The 16919-nt window shown below is 39.9% G+C and overlaps 1 protein-coding gene across 4 annotated transcripts in view; it reads right to left on the reverse strand.

The window, feature by feature from the left end:
• syt14a (synaptotagmin XIVa) overlaps positions 1 to 16919 on the reverse strand; it is a 112755-nt gene that overhangs the window by 30942 nt on the left and 64894 nt on the right. For all 4 annotated transcript variants that reach the window (XM_088626091.1, XM_088626089.1, XM_088626090.1 and 1 more), the window contains exon 4: positions 2948 to 3160. In XM_088626091.1, the coding sequence (XP_088482217.1) occupies positions 2948 to 3160 (213 nt within the window). The remainder of the gene's footprint in view (positions 1 to 2947; positions 3161 to 16919) is intronic.

Raw genomic sequence — 16919 nt, forward strand, 5'->3', positions numbered from 1 at the left:
CCATTTGGCTCAGATGTAACTAACTGCATATCCTTCACAACATTATGTAAGAAGATTATGCCATCCATAATCCCAATAACTGGGAGTGACTGACAGTTGCCACTGGAAGCTTACAGTACCATTCACTGCTTCTGATGCATGTTTGCAAACCGTCTAGGTCAGGCTGTTTCGAGAAGCAAGGTCCTGTCAGGAATGATGCTATGAGAACAAGGCAGGAAGTCACTTCGGAGACTGTAACCACATGGCGAAACCTTCATTCTTCTAATTCTGGTCTCCTGTCTGTCTCCCAAGCCCGTCTACACTCTATGGGTGACAAGGCCTTCTCCTGCTACACGCCAAAGCACTGGAATTCTGTCCTTAAGGATATCAGAGAGTCACCATCCCTAAGCGCTTTCAAATCTAGATCAAAACCTTCTTCAGAAGAGCTGGTATTTAACTGGTTCTGCGTCTGTCCCTTTGTCCACTCTCTTTAGATGTTCAGATGAGATAGTAAACAGCTCACAGACATAAACCTGGTGTAGAATTTTTTGTTTATGGAAGACTCTTAGGTGCCTGCCAGGCTGTCAAATTTTACAAACAGCATTTTCAGGATTTCCAGCACAATCACAACTGCAATTTTGCTGACCAACATGTAATTGTATTCAGATTGTAGGATAACTAAGATTGAAGTTATGCTTATCACAGCACACCCCATCAACTATGTTAAGCCAATGAAGTAACCCTATCTGTGGATGGTACTTTACTTGAGAGTCAGTCAAAACTGAAGAACCTAGAAGTGATATTTGATTCAGGCTTGACATTTGACCCACATGTGAAAATGTTGTCAAAACATCTTTGTTCTACCTCAGAAATACTGCCAAACTAAGTCTTAGGTTGTTGTTGTTGCTGATAAGCTGGTCAATGCTTTTGTCTTTTCCCAAATTTAATACTTTAATGCTCTACAAGCTGGGTCATCTAAAGCCACACTGAACAAACTACAGTATGTCCAGAATTCAGCAGCCAGAATCCTGACCACGTCTGGTGGAAGTGATGTCGTTACTCCTATCCTGGATTCCTTGCACTGGCTTCCTATCAGGTTTCATGTCGACTTCAAAATCCTAATGCTCAGACATCAGCCTGAGAAATCTGAGTCATGGCACCAACATGACAAGCAAGCTCACCCTGCCCCTGCTGGGATCCGATTCCAGTCACTCGCAGGCTGCACAGGATTAGAAGAACGCAGGCTCATCTGTGCAGCACTATTGTCAAAAACTTTTCCTTCTTTATGTTTCACTCTTCTAAGTGAAAAAAACTTATTTTTGCCTTTATAACTCCCTACTCTAACCTCTTCATTATCGTATTGTATAGGGTAAACAAAATTCAGGAAACAGAAAGCAGCTTACACCTGACTTTTTTTAAACATATGAAACTACAGTTGCTTATTTTACAGTTTGCTTATGTGAATTTTTGCTTAATTGAAGACTATTATGGATTATCTGGAGCAAAGCCTTGCAATGGATTGGAGTGAAACTGCTACAGTAGACCACCTGAAAAACTGGCTTTCAGACCTGATCCTGGAGAAACACTGTCTATTGGTTTTTGTTCTAGCCAATTTCTTAATCAAAGGCTAAATGATTTTTAATAGGGGTATATTTGTAAATTAGCTTTCAGCTCTTATGGGAAATGGGATCTGTGTCAACCCTGTATCCAAGTTTCAGAACTGCCCTCAGTCTGGTGTGTAGCCTGAAATGTAACCAACAAGATACCGGTGTGACTCCCATTGTGGGTGTGTCTGGAGCAGAGTCACTCCCATTGTGTGTGTGTCTGATACAATGAAACTCCCACTGTGTGTGTACGTTGTCACTACCATTATGTGCATGTCTGGTTTACAATGTTACTCCCACTGTGGGTGTCTCTGACACAGTGTCACTCCCACTGTCTGGTACAGTGTTATCTTCACATATCTATTCACCATGAATTTATCATCTTTTACTATCTTCAAGAGTTCAAGTCAGAAATAATGGCAAGGTTATAGCAGAGACCAAGGTCTGAATGCTCACAGTTTTGGAAACAGTACTCCATATGCAGGGTATTTTTGACCCACAGGACTGACTAAAAAAATATTTTACTTTCACTGGATAAAACAAAATAAGGGCCAGCAGTGTGACTTTCAGGTGGACTGTATGTGATGTTGCAAAAGCCCATATGTGCCATAACACAGATAACTTTTAAAGATTAAACAGATTAAAAGATTTTAAAAAATCAAGATTAAACAGATATCATGCTTGCACTACATTAAAAAACAAACACATTATGAAAAATATTATTATACTTAAGGTAAGTGCTCAAGTGTCAAAAAGTGTACATACTGTATGTCTAATAATAATGTCTTTTATTTATAAAGTTCCTTTCCAAGTCTAAGGATGCTGAATGTTCTGGACAGCTCACATCAAGTGGCTGGATTAGCAGATCAATCAATCAATAAACAAATATTGCAATTGTCCTTGCACAGCTTATCTTAGAACATTTTCATACACCATCTAAAGGTATCTATTGTGTGGTTTGAATAAACAAATGATTCAGTAAAGGCTTCCTGTGAGTCATCTGTTAAAATAAAGATAGAAAATTACTTTGTGAAAAGGACTGTAACTAGACATATTAATACTTAACAGTGTGCAGTACTAGCTATTGAGACATGGCACAAGAAATGTATAGGATTGCTGTAAAATCTTCGTCATCAATACATCATTACAAATGAACATATTAATGTTTCACCCACGTAGATGCAGAGGGTAATTTCTGGATTATGCAATTGCAGGAAAGGATAGCAAGGCCACGTGGAACAGAATGGCATACATTGTATTGTTTTTAAAGAAACCCAGCTTAACTGAAAATGCAGGTTCTCTCCCTCGAGAGAGCGATACGACAGACAGGGGTGCTCAGGAGAGGGGAGACACCAGGTTCTTACCCTCCTCTGTGGATGCCTCACTGCTGTAGCCATCGTACTCCGCTGACAGCGGGCTGTACTTCTGCCTGGTCTCCCAGACGTAGCCCTTCGGGTGCCGGGCCTCTGCTCCGCGGGCAGCCTGGGAGCGGGACATGGCCTCCTGGTACTTCCCCATCACTTCGTCCTCGCTCTCCGAGGAAGAGCCGCGCAGGTCTCCATCCGGATAGTCCTTATCTGAGGAGGACGGTGTGCAGAAGGGTGTTAATGGAGACTAGGAGACAGAGGAGGTGGCAGACCTATTAGCTAAATACAGACTGTCCAGCCTAGGCAGAAAGACCTTCATCTGCCTCCTCTCTATGTCTATTCCAATGATCTGAGTTTTGAAATTTACAGTAGGTGCAGAAAGGCCTAATAAAAACATCATGGGGGTGGCTGCCCCTCTGTGTCTGGCTGCTTAGTCACCCGCTTAATTACCTAAATTACCCTACAAAATGCTTGGAAACCCTGGTAATACAAATTCAAGTGTTTTCATGTGAAACACATAGTCAATATTCTAAAGGAAATGACACAGAAATACATTTAAAACCAAGAACAGGAGGTATTTCTTTACACAACGATTTGTAGGGGTGTGCTGCCCAGGCTTGCTGCTGCCGCCAATATCCTGTTTTCTTTCCAGACACAGCTGGATGAGATCCGGATATCAATTAACTCCCACTGTCACTCTTAAATGGGCTTAGATTGGCTGAATGCTATTCTGTTCGTAACTTTTCTTGTTCTTAATAGTTCCATTTAACATTGTTACAGACACATAATTTCAAGTAAAACATTTTGCAAAATGAACGCATTTCTTTAATGTGAAATAGTTAGAAATAATATTTCTAACTATTTGCCATGAATGCTATGAACATTTGGCAATCATGACTTTCTGATCATGGGTTTCTGAACTATTTACTGGAGGAACAACACACAGCTAATGGTCATAACTACCAGCAGGTGTCTCTCTTATGCATCTGTGTGACCTGGCATGAAGACTGCACATCAACCAGAGGAAGGCAGGGGGGCTGGGAGTGAGCCTGAGATGCTTAATTTCAGTTCTGTTACAGAACATCTTGCACACTAGAGGGGAAACCCCTAGCAGCACAGAGATCAGAGTGAGTATCCTGACCGTTTCACTTAAACACTATTTCTACTGTATATGATAGACAGTAAACGCTGTAAAGTGTACAAATTATCAAGAAATAAAGTGGGACTGTCCTCAGAAATCTAGAGAGAAGAAACAAAAAGTCCATAAATTCCATCGACTCAGCCCTGAGAATCAAACAGCAGGCAGGCCCATGGGAGGAATAAACTGTCAGACTCTAATGACCGAGACAGCGGTTGAAGGTCAGGACGTACAGTAGTATCACTGAGTAGGGAGAGATTATTTCTTCCGTGGTATCTTCAGGGTATATTTCTAAGTGCACCATGCTTGTGTGAAAAGAGCACTGCTCAGACTTGATTAAAATGAGTTTTCCTCCTTTCAGAGGCTGAAGGCTTTAATTGGGATAGAGTGCTCTTGGGATGCTGAATGTTTGCAATTACCTTTTATTTCAATGTGACTTTTGTATGTTGTACCTCAGAATAACAAAGCAAATTAAATAGAAAGACAGGTGGTTTATGTCTTTATGCAGATTAATTGGAAAATGAATTAGCCAGAGAGGGCTTCTTATTATTGTAAAAAAAAAGTGGTTTGATGAGATCCTACAGTAATGAACCGTTTTCAGCTCTCTGACTCCATTCTAGAATTCTAATTTAATTCCATATGCAAATTAATTATTAACCAGTTCTACACTTAGTAATGGGTGTCAGTTTTTCATACCAAAGTTGTGGTGGATGGGTCGAAGCCGTAATCCTGAAGTGTGAGAGTAACTGTGAGGAGTGGTAAGGAACAGCATAAAGGAAATATAAAGGCAGTCACTTGGATGTTTGTAGTTTACCGATTCACATACTTTATTACAACAGTTTTTGAAGCATCTCACATAGAGGCCTGACACAACAGATTGTGGTTTAAGATATTCTACATATAATGGTCAAAGCATTGATTTGTAGGACATGTAAAAACCTAAGAAAAAGTGGATATTAAACCGAGAGCACTTCTTTATAAAAAGAGTTGTCAGGGTCTTGAAAGTCCTATCCCGTCATTTTGTTAAAGCTGATATCCTGGCTTCTGTCATAAAAGGCTGGATAGAAGACACTTCTTTACACAAAGGGTTGTGGGAGCATAGAACACACTTTCAAGGCAGGTTGATGAAGCTGATACCCCTCTTTGTTCCAAAAACACATTGATGAGATCCTTGGATCAATTAGCTGCAAGCAACCAAACCAGCTTCAGTAAAGTATATTGAAATATCGTCGTATCAGTTGTACACTTTCTTATGTGTGTAGGTTTAACGGGAAATAAAAGGAGAAATCAGTTGTACATTTTTTTTTAGCAAATTAAAGTTTTTAATAACAAAAAGCAGATTGTTATGTGAAGCCTAATTTCAATGTCTCGAATCTCAATCTCAAGTACATTAAAATGCAATAGAGTTATGCAGAGAGTGGCATTATCAGAGGGAATATTCATGAGGCTTTGTTAAAGCTTTAGGAGCTGTGTGCTCTCGAGCCCTCTGTATCACAGCTTCATTGTTCTTACAAAACTTGACCTGGTGATGTTTTAATCTGCCGCGTGGGCAGGGCTTTGCAATTTAATTCTAGTGCTAGAAATTCAACTCTCTGAAGCATTTTTGTTGGCTTCATTGCTTTCATAAATTGGTCTGTAAGAAGAACATTAAACCAAGCCTTTTCAGTTTTACCTTACTTTACTTTTACAGTCATTGTGGTCATTTAGGGTCATTTCAGGTCCCATTGCCTATGTACTGTATTATGCCCAGCTCCTTTTACATAGGAGCTTGACAAATAGTTAATATGCAAAGAATATGAAGCTTGATGATCTGTATTTGACATTAGAGCATAGAGCAATCTGTTGATTTCATTATTGATGATAAAATTAAAAAATATTTTAAAATCTTGAATCGTGTCTAGCAACATCCACTGACTTTGAGGAAAAACCCTGCTGTTTATTTTAGTTTCAATCAGGAATGTTAGTATTTATATTCTGCAGTTAATTCTGTCATTCGGCTTATCTAGCCTGTTCGGTAGTTAGTAGTTATTTTATCCAAGGATCTCACCTAGCTGCTTCTTTAAAGAAGCCAGGGTGTCAGCTTCAACATGACTTGATAACTTGTTACAGACTCCCACAACCCTTTGTGTTAAGAAGTGCCTCCTCTTTTCAGTTTTAAGTGCACTTCCAAGTAGTTTACACTTGTGTCCGCTGGTTTGTGTTTCACTGTGGTTTATGAAGAAGTCCGTGGGGTTGTCTTTATCTCTGTCTTTGAGGATCTTGAATGCTTGGTTCATGTCCCCTCGTAATCTTCACTGCTCAAGACTAAAAACTGTGCACGACTCTCTGACTGTAACCATACATTGTATGTACACCTTCTCCACCTGAATGTTGCAGAGAATCCCCAAACTTGTCATTGAAGAAGAAGAGGGCATTATAAAGGAAGACATAAGGTGGACAAGAAGGTAGAAAGTCTGCAGGCAGAGTGCTCCAAAAGGATTTATGCAGCAAGTGGACTGAGCTCCGGCTTGCATGAAACTTTCAGCAGGCAAGAGTAGATTAGCAGCACACAGCAAAGAGGAGAAAGAAGTTAGGTCTCAGCAAGATCACCTCACCTTTACCCAGTTTCTTTTTGCTCTTCTCTTTTTTGGCCCCATCACTTAGCTTCTTTTGTTCTCCTTTGGAAGAGCCTTTCCTGCTCCGAGTCTTGTCTTTGGGGTCCCCTTTGTCGCAGGCAGTGACTTTACCATTCTTCCCTGGTTTGGGGTCTGCAGTGGTCTCTTGCTTCTCTGCTTGCTTGTTATCAGAGATCAGACTCTTTGAGGCTTTCTGCTCATCACGGCCACTTATCTTTCCAGCAGTGGCTGTTGTTGTGCTATTGGTTGACTTTTCCTTAGAAAATACTGAAACACTAGACCTCAGTTTTCCTTTGATCTTCTGGCCACCGTTGGAAGTCCCACTTTTCTTTCCTTCTTTGTCCTTTTGGCCAGGGCCATCGGAAGGTGGGGAACTGGTTCTTTTGCTGTCGGGTTCCCTCTGGACATTGTTCCCACAAGTTGTCCTTGCCTCCAGAGGGGCGGGAATGTTTTGGTCAGAAATGTTTTTGGATTTCCTGGGCCTACACTCCGTCTGTGGCTCGGTGGCATTCACAATACAACCTTTGTGAGAGGGATCCCTCCTGTCCAGAGGCCGGTGGCTTCTGCCATCGTCAGGCCTGCTTCCTCCTCCTCTCTGAGTGTTTCTGCGTCCCTCCCCTCGGCTGCCATCGGTGGCCTGGGAGAGGTCACTGCCAGTGGATTCGGTGCAGGTCTCTGTGGAGCGGGTGGACCCTGTGCTGTAGTCTGTGGTATAGATCTCCGGATCGCGGGACCGATCCAAAGAGCCCTGACGCTTGAGCTTCTGCCTGCCCACGGCATTCGGCCCCCGGTCCTCACCTCCCTTCCTCGCTGTCGCTTTCTCCTCCTCTTGCGTCTTGCTGGCTTCGGCTGGTCCTGCCCTCCCGCCCTTCTTCTTGTCCTCTTCCTCCTCCTCCTCGGCCTGCAGGTTGTGGATGATGGTGGTGACCTGCTCTGCCACCGAGTCGCTGACAGTGTAGGTGACGTCCCCTACGGCGCTGGCAAGGTCATCCACCGCGTTGGTAAAAGAGTCCACAATGGAGGAGACCGACGGCAGAGCCAGGCTTTGCTGGAAGCTCTTGAAAAATGCCATGATGTCGCTTGACGATGGTTGCTTTGCATTCCCTTCCCAAGTGCTGTTTCTATGCTTTAGATGTGCCCTTTTTTTACTCTTTACAGTAGTCTGAGTGTTTGATTTTGGATTACTGTTTAACTGCTAAGCCTTCTTCGGGCGTAGTGCCAGAGCCTGGGAATTGTTCTCCCCTTCCTAGCTCTGTGCTGCTGGCACACAAACAGGAGAGAAAATGTACAGTTAACAAGGCAGGAAGGCAGCCTTGGATCGTCAATGAGCAAAGGTTGCAGAAAATTGATTCTTACCCAGATTCCAATCTAATAATGTGATAATGTCATTTTTCTCTCTGAGAACCATGGAAGAGACAAGCCTTTCTGCCATGAGAAAAGTACAGATCTTTTCCGGATAAAAATAAAGGTTTCTCATTCATTAAATGACCTTTGGCTATTAAGGCATCCATCCATTTATCACATCCTGAAATAGCTTTTTTTAGAACAAAAGGCCAAAAAATAGATTTTTTTCCTCCACAGTATTTATTTACTGAACCGGAGTCTGTAATTTAAATGTTAAAGATTTGAGACCAAAAACCTGTAATACTTTTAACAGGGAAAATAATATAAAACATTGGACAAACATTTAATAATGGAACTGAATCCTGAAAGAGATAGATTGCACTCTAATTTTGTTGGGAAGGAACGATATCTCGGATAATGAATTAATGTTTCGCCAAAGAAAGTGAAACTTCCGTGGTGACCTAGTATGATTACAGTTAAATTATTCTCTGCCTTACGGTGGGTAGAAGATTAAAAAAGGGAGCAAGTCAGCCGTTATGGAAAATATCAAGGGCATTATTCCAGAAGGAATGTTGCATCACTAATTCTTAACACTTTACATAGAATTTTAAGACGTAGGACTCAGTTCTCTCTGTTTATTTAAATTACATCCATCTATCCATCCATTTTCCTACCACTTTATCCAAAATAGGGTTGCTGGGGAGCCAGAGCCTAACCTGGCAAGCAATAGGCACAAGGCAGGATACAACCTGATCAGGACTCCCTGGATTTTTACGTTACATGCAAAAGATGAATCTGCATATCATCCATTTGGAAGTAAATAAAAGTGAAACATTAATAATTTACATTTTCACTGTCTTTTCAAAGTCCTTCAGGAAGAACCGCACATGAAAAGAGGGAGCAGATGAAAAGTCAGCCTTCTGAATGCTGATGGGCCTTGTATCAGCACTGCAGCCTGAGCAGGTATTCTGGTAAAGGTCAAGGTTTGCCAGGGTCAGGAATCAACTCAAACTGAGAGTAAAAGACATGTTCTAACCGGAAAAAGAAAAGTATTCTTGATTGCGACTGTGGGCCAGTGCCACAAACCACCAATCACACACTGTATGCTTCACTGGTTGCCTTATTGATATCCACCGACTGCCCCCCAAACAAACTGATCAATAAACTGGAACCCAAACCTGGAGACATTGATCGAAGCAAACTAAACCAAACCAACAGCATATGAAGAAGTAGGAGAATGTTACATGACTTTAATAAACAGATGCTTCTTGACTCATTTTTATTTGTTTTGTTTAAAGCCCTTCATCACATTGCAGATGCTGCAGCTAATTCTGCAAGGGTACCTTCAGGACCAGACGCACAGTTTTTAAACATTAGCCAACAGCAGGAAGCCAAGGAGGCAAAGAATGGCAGGAACACTCCTTCCAGGCCAGCACTGCTAAACTATCATCTGGCACCAGCTTGTGACAGATGTCATGCTAAGAAACACACATCAAGTGTAAAAAAGCATTAATATAAACGAAGAATGAATGGCAAAAAAGCCCCACAGTGAACAGCTGTTTCCAGCAGACCGTGGATATGCTGATCTCTCCTGGGCTCTGTGGAGTGATCGCAATGCAGCTTTTGTCAATATTAACACTTAGGCGTCACTTTAATTTAAAGTTTCACTATAAACAATAAACAATCTAATAACACATTTTATACTTTTGTTCTTAATAAATATTAACAAAAATATTTATTATTATCGTGTTACCATAAAAAATGAATCATCTGTTTTATGACATACATATACTGTAGAAGCAGATAAGTAGTAGCATAATTGTGCAAGGGGCTTGAAAAGACTAATAGCACAGGAAATCCAAATATGCAATCAATTTTAAATGTTCAGGATCTTTCAATGGGATCAAAGTGCTGATTTTCCTCATCTTCAATGAAACACCAATCCTCTCACACGGGCACACTAGCATCACATAACTTAGTAAGGTGACACTGAAGAGTCTGAAATTTGTAGTAGTATGTTTTCTAATCAGACCAGATGTAATCAAATTTTTTATATTAATTGGAACCTTGATACACTGAAATTTTGATTAATACTAATATTGATTTTTAATAGATTACTGATACATTTTGCTATCATTATATCACCTTTATATGCCTATGCTTATTTTGTATTGCTTCTCCATAAACTTTAAATGATATGAAAGTTACATGATAACTAATATATTCTCACTGCATCAGATACCCATTCCTGTGAGAAGGCCTAGAAGATGTTAAGCTGACCTTGATTAAAGGCTGCATCAAAACATTTAGATAAGGGCTGGTAGAAACTGACCTCATTAATGTTACGTTACGCCCCTGGAGAACTTAAGCCCTTAATCAACTCCTTTACATTCCAGTGCAGTTTCCAATTAACTAATCAGACACAACTTCTTCCACCTGCCTACTTAAACCAACCTGACACACCACTCCTTGCTAGGTATTGGGTTTTACCTAGCTAGAGCTCCCCTCTTCTCCATAGTTACTTGCTTATTTGGCTGTAAGTTTCTGTGATGAAAATGAGGAAGACTAGAGGAGCTGTATTAGAGGATGTTGTCTGATGTAATCGGGGAGGGGAGGGTAGGTGGGATGGAAGTGATAAACAATTGCTGATTGGGCTACACAATTTATTAACCAATTAGGGACAGAAAGTTACAGTAGAGGTGGGCAATAGTTAAGCAGCCAACCCCACCTGAAAGTGGAATTAATGTCAGATGTTTGCTCCTATTCTTTGAGACTCCTGTGGTTTGTGGAGCACAATTTGTGCACATTGGGAATAAAGGAAGAAGATTCTTCTTACTACTGTCTCGGGTCTGATTCATCTTTGGGGCTGTCCTCTGATTCTAACAGCATAGCGATACGCTCAAAGTAATGCCAGTTTTCTCAAATGATTTGACTGCAATCTGCTTCTAAAAAAAGCACATTACTGTTACTTCAGATTAAATAAAAACAAATCTAATTTAATGCTCTGATTCACTTGTAGAAAATAAATTGCTTTTTTTAACACTTCTGTAACAGTCCCAATGAAATGGCCTTTTCTCATTTTTATATTTATATACATATAAACAGTAGCACCATTAAGCTTCTATTTCTTATTTGTCCAAAATATTGTTATATTACACATATGATGACTACGCTATCAAACTGCAGTCAACCAAATCATTAAAATAGTAAACAAACCCATTAGAAGAAAAGAAAATGGTAAAGAAACACTGCTTCTGACTCCGAGATGGTTCTCACTTTTATTAACCCCAAGTAATTTATCAGTAGGGCTTTGGACTGTGGGAGGAAACCAGAGCCCCCAGAGGAAACCCACAAAGACAACTGGACAAGATACAGTACAAACCCCACACAGACAGCACCAGAGGTCTGGGACTCTTTTAATAGAGACCTTAATAAAGTTAGTGATATATTAAGTTGCTGTATTAAGATCAAAAGACAGCTCTTGATCTTAATACAGCAACGTAATGCCCAAACTTAGGTTAATAGCTGGACCCTGTGCGTGGCTGGACAGGCGGTTGGACGAAAATCCCAAACGAAGCAAAGGTATCCACATCGGTTAACAGGAGAGGAGTCTTGGATGTAAAGAAAAGATCGTTATCAAAAAGGTTGAGAGAGAACTAGAAATCAGGATTGAAGGGTTGAGTAGCTCTAGCTGAGAAAAAGTCTCAGTGGTGAGCGAGGACAGATTGAGGAGAGAGGGCTTAAATAGGAAGGAGCGTGGTATCAATTAGTGCACGAGTATGTACGGTGCAGATTGGGCGTGGCTATGTGGTGATGCCTGCGTGCTTGTGTGCGATTTGTGCCAATATTTGCAAATGACACTGTTTTCCCTGCTAGGAGTCAAGGCTGGCTGGGTAAGCTAATTTAGTAATAATACTAAATAGTGATTTGGCTTTATTTACAAAATATCCAGGTACAGACTTAGCTGTTTTTTGCAACCAGTTACAGAAAATACATGGGTATAAAGTACTGAGTATGGCCACAAGACTTTCCTCTTTTTGATGGGCTCTCTGTTTTTTTATCCCCTTGCATTTAAAAATGCAGGTTTACAGCATTTTATCAACAAGTCTCCTTATCAATTTACTAACTTGGCTGTTTCTGGCTTGTCGATGAACCTTGATAGATTGAATAGCCTTTCCCATATTTTGAAACTTTCTAATGGACAAGGTGAGCATGCTTGCTGCTTGATCTTCTGAGCTTATTAATATTTACTATTTTTTTCTTTCTGGATGTAGATTAAAGATCTATCCATCACAAGGAAAGAAATATCCCACAAGTATTTTTGTCAGCTTATGTTAAGTCTGAGAGTCAGCTGACAAGCTCTAACAATCCATCCATTTTCTAACTGCTTTATCCAATACAGGGTCACTGTTTACAGGATGACAATGTTTAAATTTGGGGAATAAAGTATCTTTAAAAATATCCATATTAATAGTGATTCATGTATTTCACAATAATAATACCGCAGGAGTGTCTGAATTTCTGTAATGGATCCGGTCCAGGGTATATTCAGCCTTGTGCCCGTTGCTTGCTGAGATGGGCTCCGACTCTCTCACAACCCTGTATTGGCTAAAGCGGTTAGAAAACGGATTGGGTGTCTGAACTTTAAAAAATACTTTTAAGAAAACAGTACATATTGGAACCTTAACAGTTCAGTACAGCAACATCTGGAAGAGGAACATCAGGCAGAAACTGGACAGCGGGCACTGTGGGATTTGGAAGGAGGACTTATTAAATTACACTGGTTCTAAATACGAGACTCAATGAACCTGCCATCAGTGGGTAAAATTAAATTACAAATTACTTGTGGCATCAAAGATTAAATACAGATTTTTTTCATTAATCATCGCAATTCCTGCCACTGCAGAACACTACAGTGTAACAGAAAAATCAACAAGAAAATAGCATGTTCTATTTTTTTCTTGACATTGTGCCTATTAAATGTAAATGCTACAAATAAAAAAGATTCTTCATCATATATATAACTATTAGTTTATACGTAACTGGGTTATTTTTTCTAACAGCCCATTTAGTATTTAGAAAACACCTGAAAGTGTTTTTTTTAATATCTTTGTGTAAGATTTTAAAAAAAAAACATATTGTTGCTTTGCCCAGATAAGTGTTGGGGATCCTTGAGAACTGAGAAATTCACAGGTTGTCTCCGAAACACAGCTTTTTCACAGCGAGCAAGCCTTGGTCCGTGACAGAGGATTCCCCTGGAGACGGGATTTCAATTGAACACAGTTTCCAGCAAGAATGAAGTGACGAAATGTCAGATCCCCTGGGTGCTGAGGTTCTGACTGCTCTGCCTCGCTCCCAGACTCTCCACCTCCCCCTGGTCCCATTGAGATGAAACATGTTGATGTGTAGAAGCAGCATTAAAAGGCTTTGGACTTAAACCAGGATCTAGTAATAGGAAAGGGCCCATTTGCACAGCCTGGGTTCCAACAAAAAACACAACAACAGTGATCCATGCATTTAACAACTATAGTATGGTATTATGGGAGTGTTTGAATTTTAAGAAAATAATACATACAGTAACCTACAGTATATGTACTGTATACTGAATGTACTGTACTGTATATCTACAGTATGTGGTTCAATATGGCAACTTCTTTAGGAGAAATGTCCTGAGTACTGAGATATACATTATTATCGTTTCTCAGAGAGCCTTGTAAATTCAGATTTTTTTTCAAAACTGAGTAGTCAATGAAGCAGTTTAACTAATTTTTTAAATTAGACATAAATAGGATTTTTGTTAAGGTCTTTTACAGTGGATTACCCATGCCATTATAGGTACCTACTGTATAAATAACTTCATAAGTTGGTTTTGCAGCTACAGTAATTAAGTAATCAGAAGGACTAGTGTCCCATCCAGGCTGTACCCTATCTTGTGCCCATTCTTTGAAGTGATAGGCTCCTGCTCCCTCGTGCCCTGAATTGGTTAGAAAATGTATAAATCAATAGCTTAATTAATTAGACCAGCTATACATCTGAGAATGTACTGTAAGTGAAACACAAAACTGATGACACTGTGATGTCCAGGAATTGAGATTCAAACCCCTGCTTTTAAAGGCTTATTGCACTTTGTTTGCCTGTTGGATGCTGGAAGTAGAAAGTGCTGTGCTGTTCCTCCCTTTTGTTTTCACATATCAGCTGAGAAATATTAGGAAAAGGAAGAGAACACTCTCTCTCCCTGTGATTACAGCAGGAAGTTCTTCTCAAACAGCTGCTCTAGTCACCATTAAGGCTGAGGTGAGGTGTCCCCTGTGGCTCTATGGACGTTCTTCAGTTAAACACTTTATGAACACCGCAGTACGTTGTGATCCTTTTAAACAGTGAACACTTTTACACTCTCAACTCCCCTTTCTCCCCTAACAGGAACCTCAGTGGCTGACAGACATTATCTCGTGAAATCAGAGTTATGGCACCAACGTGAGGAAAGCAGCTATGCGGAAAGACTGGGTTCCAAGGGTATGGGTAGCAAGAGAGTGAAGTCACTACTATAATGGGGCTTATCGCCACTTCTTGTCAAAATCAATACAAGGAAAAACAGTTAATAAAGGAAACCTGTATTATATATACAGTATATGTCACTACTTGTAGAGGCCCAACTAATTTTAAAACTAGAAATGAAAATTCTAAAAATAATCCATTCTGCTCCAATATGACATGTAATAACAAGGACTAATAAAGTATGCTAATTAACCTTGTTCTGCTGCTCAGCAAACCATGAGGGAAGCTGCAATCTGGAAGATAATAAAACTCACTGCCATGCAACCCAGATTGATATCTGTTGCAAAGCAAATAGTATAGAGATCTCCCTCTTTAGTGCAGTCATTATATGCACCCTTAACATTATGCTAGAAATTAGGGAGTTGAAACTCCAGACTTTAATTTTCATTATGATGTGAGATTATACAGTGTACTGTATGAAAATCATATCCCTATGTAAATGGGTGGTACAGCATTGCTTCCTCATAGAGCTGGGGCCCTGAGATCAATCCCTGGGAAGCTATCTGTGTGGACCTGCATTACTAAATACACTTACCCAACCAGCCTTGACTATAGCAAGGAAAACAGTGTAGTTTGTCGAAGTATCACTAACTTTATTAAGGTCTCTATTAAAGGCCTGGTAAGGTCTCTATTAAAAGCCTGGTAAGCCCCAGGCTGTAGTCCGAACTTCAGCAGTTCTCTGGCTGGATGTGTGTACAGTACAGTAGTTGCTTAGGAAGTCTGCTGGCTGTTGGCCTTCCACTCTCCCTCCGGGTGCATTCTCCATCTCACCCAATCTCGGGAATATGTAGCACTGGATACGTAACTCTGGTACGTGGATGGGCTAGATGTTGCTGCCGGCTGGGAAGCTTCACTCGGTTGCCCTTTGCCTAGCAAGTGTTTCATTCCTGGATCATGTACAACAAGTCTCACCTGCGGTAGCACCTTATCACACTGGAGATGTTAATGCACATTTCTCCTGCTTCAGTGGCCCAGTGATAGAAATGTGCCCCTCCCAACATTGTTCTAGACAAGCAACAAGTCACAGCAATACCACAGCAAAACAAATAACCACGTTAAAAAGAGTCCACATCTGAAGTGCAATGCCATGTATTTGTAAATGTGACCACAGATCTCCTTAGCTAGAGAACCATTTACAGATAAGACCTGGAGCTGGAATAGATATAATTTCAGAATGAAAAAATAAAAAGCATTTTCATTAACTTACATTAATTTTGCCCATGGCACAATAATTTGCAACAATTGTTCTTCAAACTTCCAAAAATCTCTTGGCCAAGGGAATTTCATGCATGGAAACCCATATCTACCTAGTGCAAAATCAATCTACCCATTTTAAATTGCATTGCCTTAGGAAGAAACTCCACTTAAGTAAAGATGGTCAGAAATCCAAAGGATCTGCTCAATTATCTTTGTTTTTTATGTATCAATTTGGAGATAATAGCAAGCCTACCTCACTGAAAGAGAGAGGAAATTACTCCAAATGAGCAAACACATCCATCATCCTTTTATAGCACTCAGAGGATGTCTTGTAATAGGTAATCAGATTATAAGCAATAGACAACAGAGGTATATTCTTATTTTGTGAGTCCAAGAGAGCAAATTAGTATTGAAATCTAGATATAAATAATTAAATTAGCTTTCAGCCTGTGAGATTTCCCTACTGATTTCTTCATTCTCCTAGCTGCATTTGGTAGCTGTATTGTGTTCTGTATTGTGAAAATCTCAAAAGTAATCAGTTCTCTAATATAAAAGATCGTGTCCTACTGTACATGAAGATCAAAAACAAAGATTTCACACAAATAAAATCAAATTTATGTACAGAATGAAATATATTCTGTTATTGTATTTCATATTATCAACACACAATTTAATGGTGGAATTTGGCTTAAATTACACACTGTTTGAATATTTACACTCTTTTCCAAATGTGGCGTAGAGCATATAATAACAGTTTATGTGTAACTCTCCCAATCGAGTCTAGATTAAAGTTAATAATCTGCAAAGAAAAGTTTTGTTGATATAGACTTACACAGGCCAGAACAGATTTGCAAGAATCAAGAAGTTTAGCTTGAGAATTATACCCCCAAAGCACGGTTTTAGAAGAGTAGGACACATTATAATTCAAAAGATATTTGATATACCATCAAGTTTCTGAAGTATTCTGGAACCCACACATTTCCAACAGCATTGTTAAATAAGCTTCTGTGTCACATCTAACACCATCCACTTCCAGTAGGCCTCCATTATGTTTTAGAAAGACTTTTTTAACATTTGAAGGAAGAGATTTATCTCCTTTAACCTTAAATGGACCTTAAAG

Source organism: Lepisosteus platostomus, chromosome 3 (genome assembly GCF_059453375.1).
Source record: "Lepisosteus platostomus isolate fLepPlt1 chromosome 3, fLepPlt1.hap1, whole genome shotgun sequence".
Taxonomy (NCBI): Eukaryota; Metazoa; Chordata; class Actinopteri; order Semionotiformes; family Lepisosteidae; genus Lepisosteus; species Lepisosteus platostomus.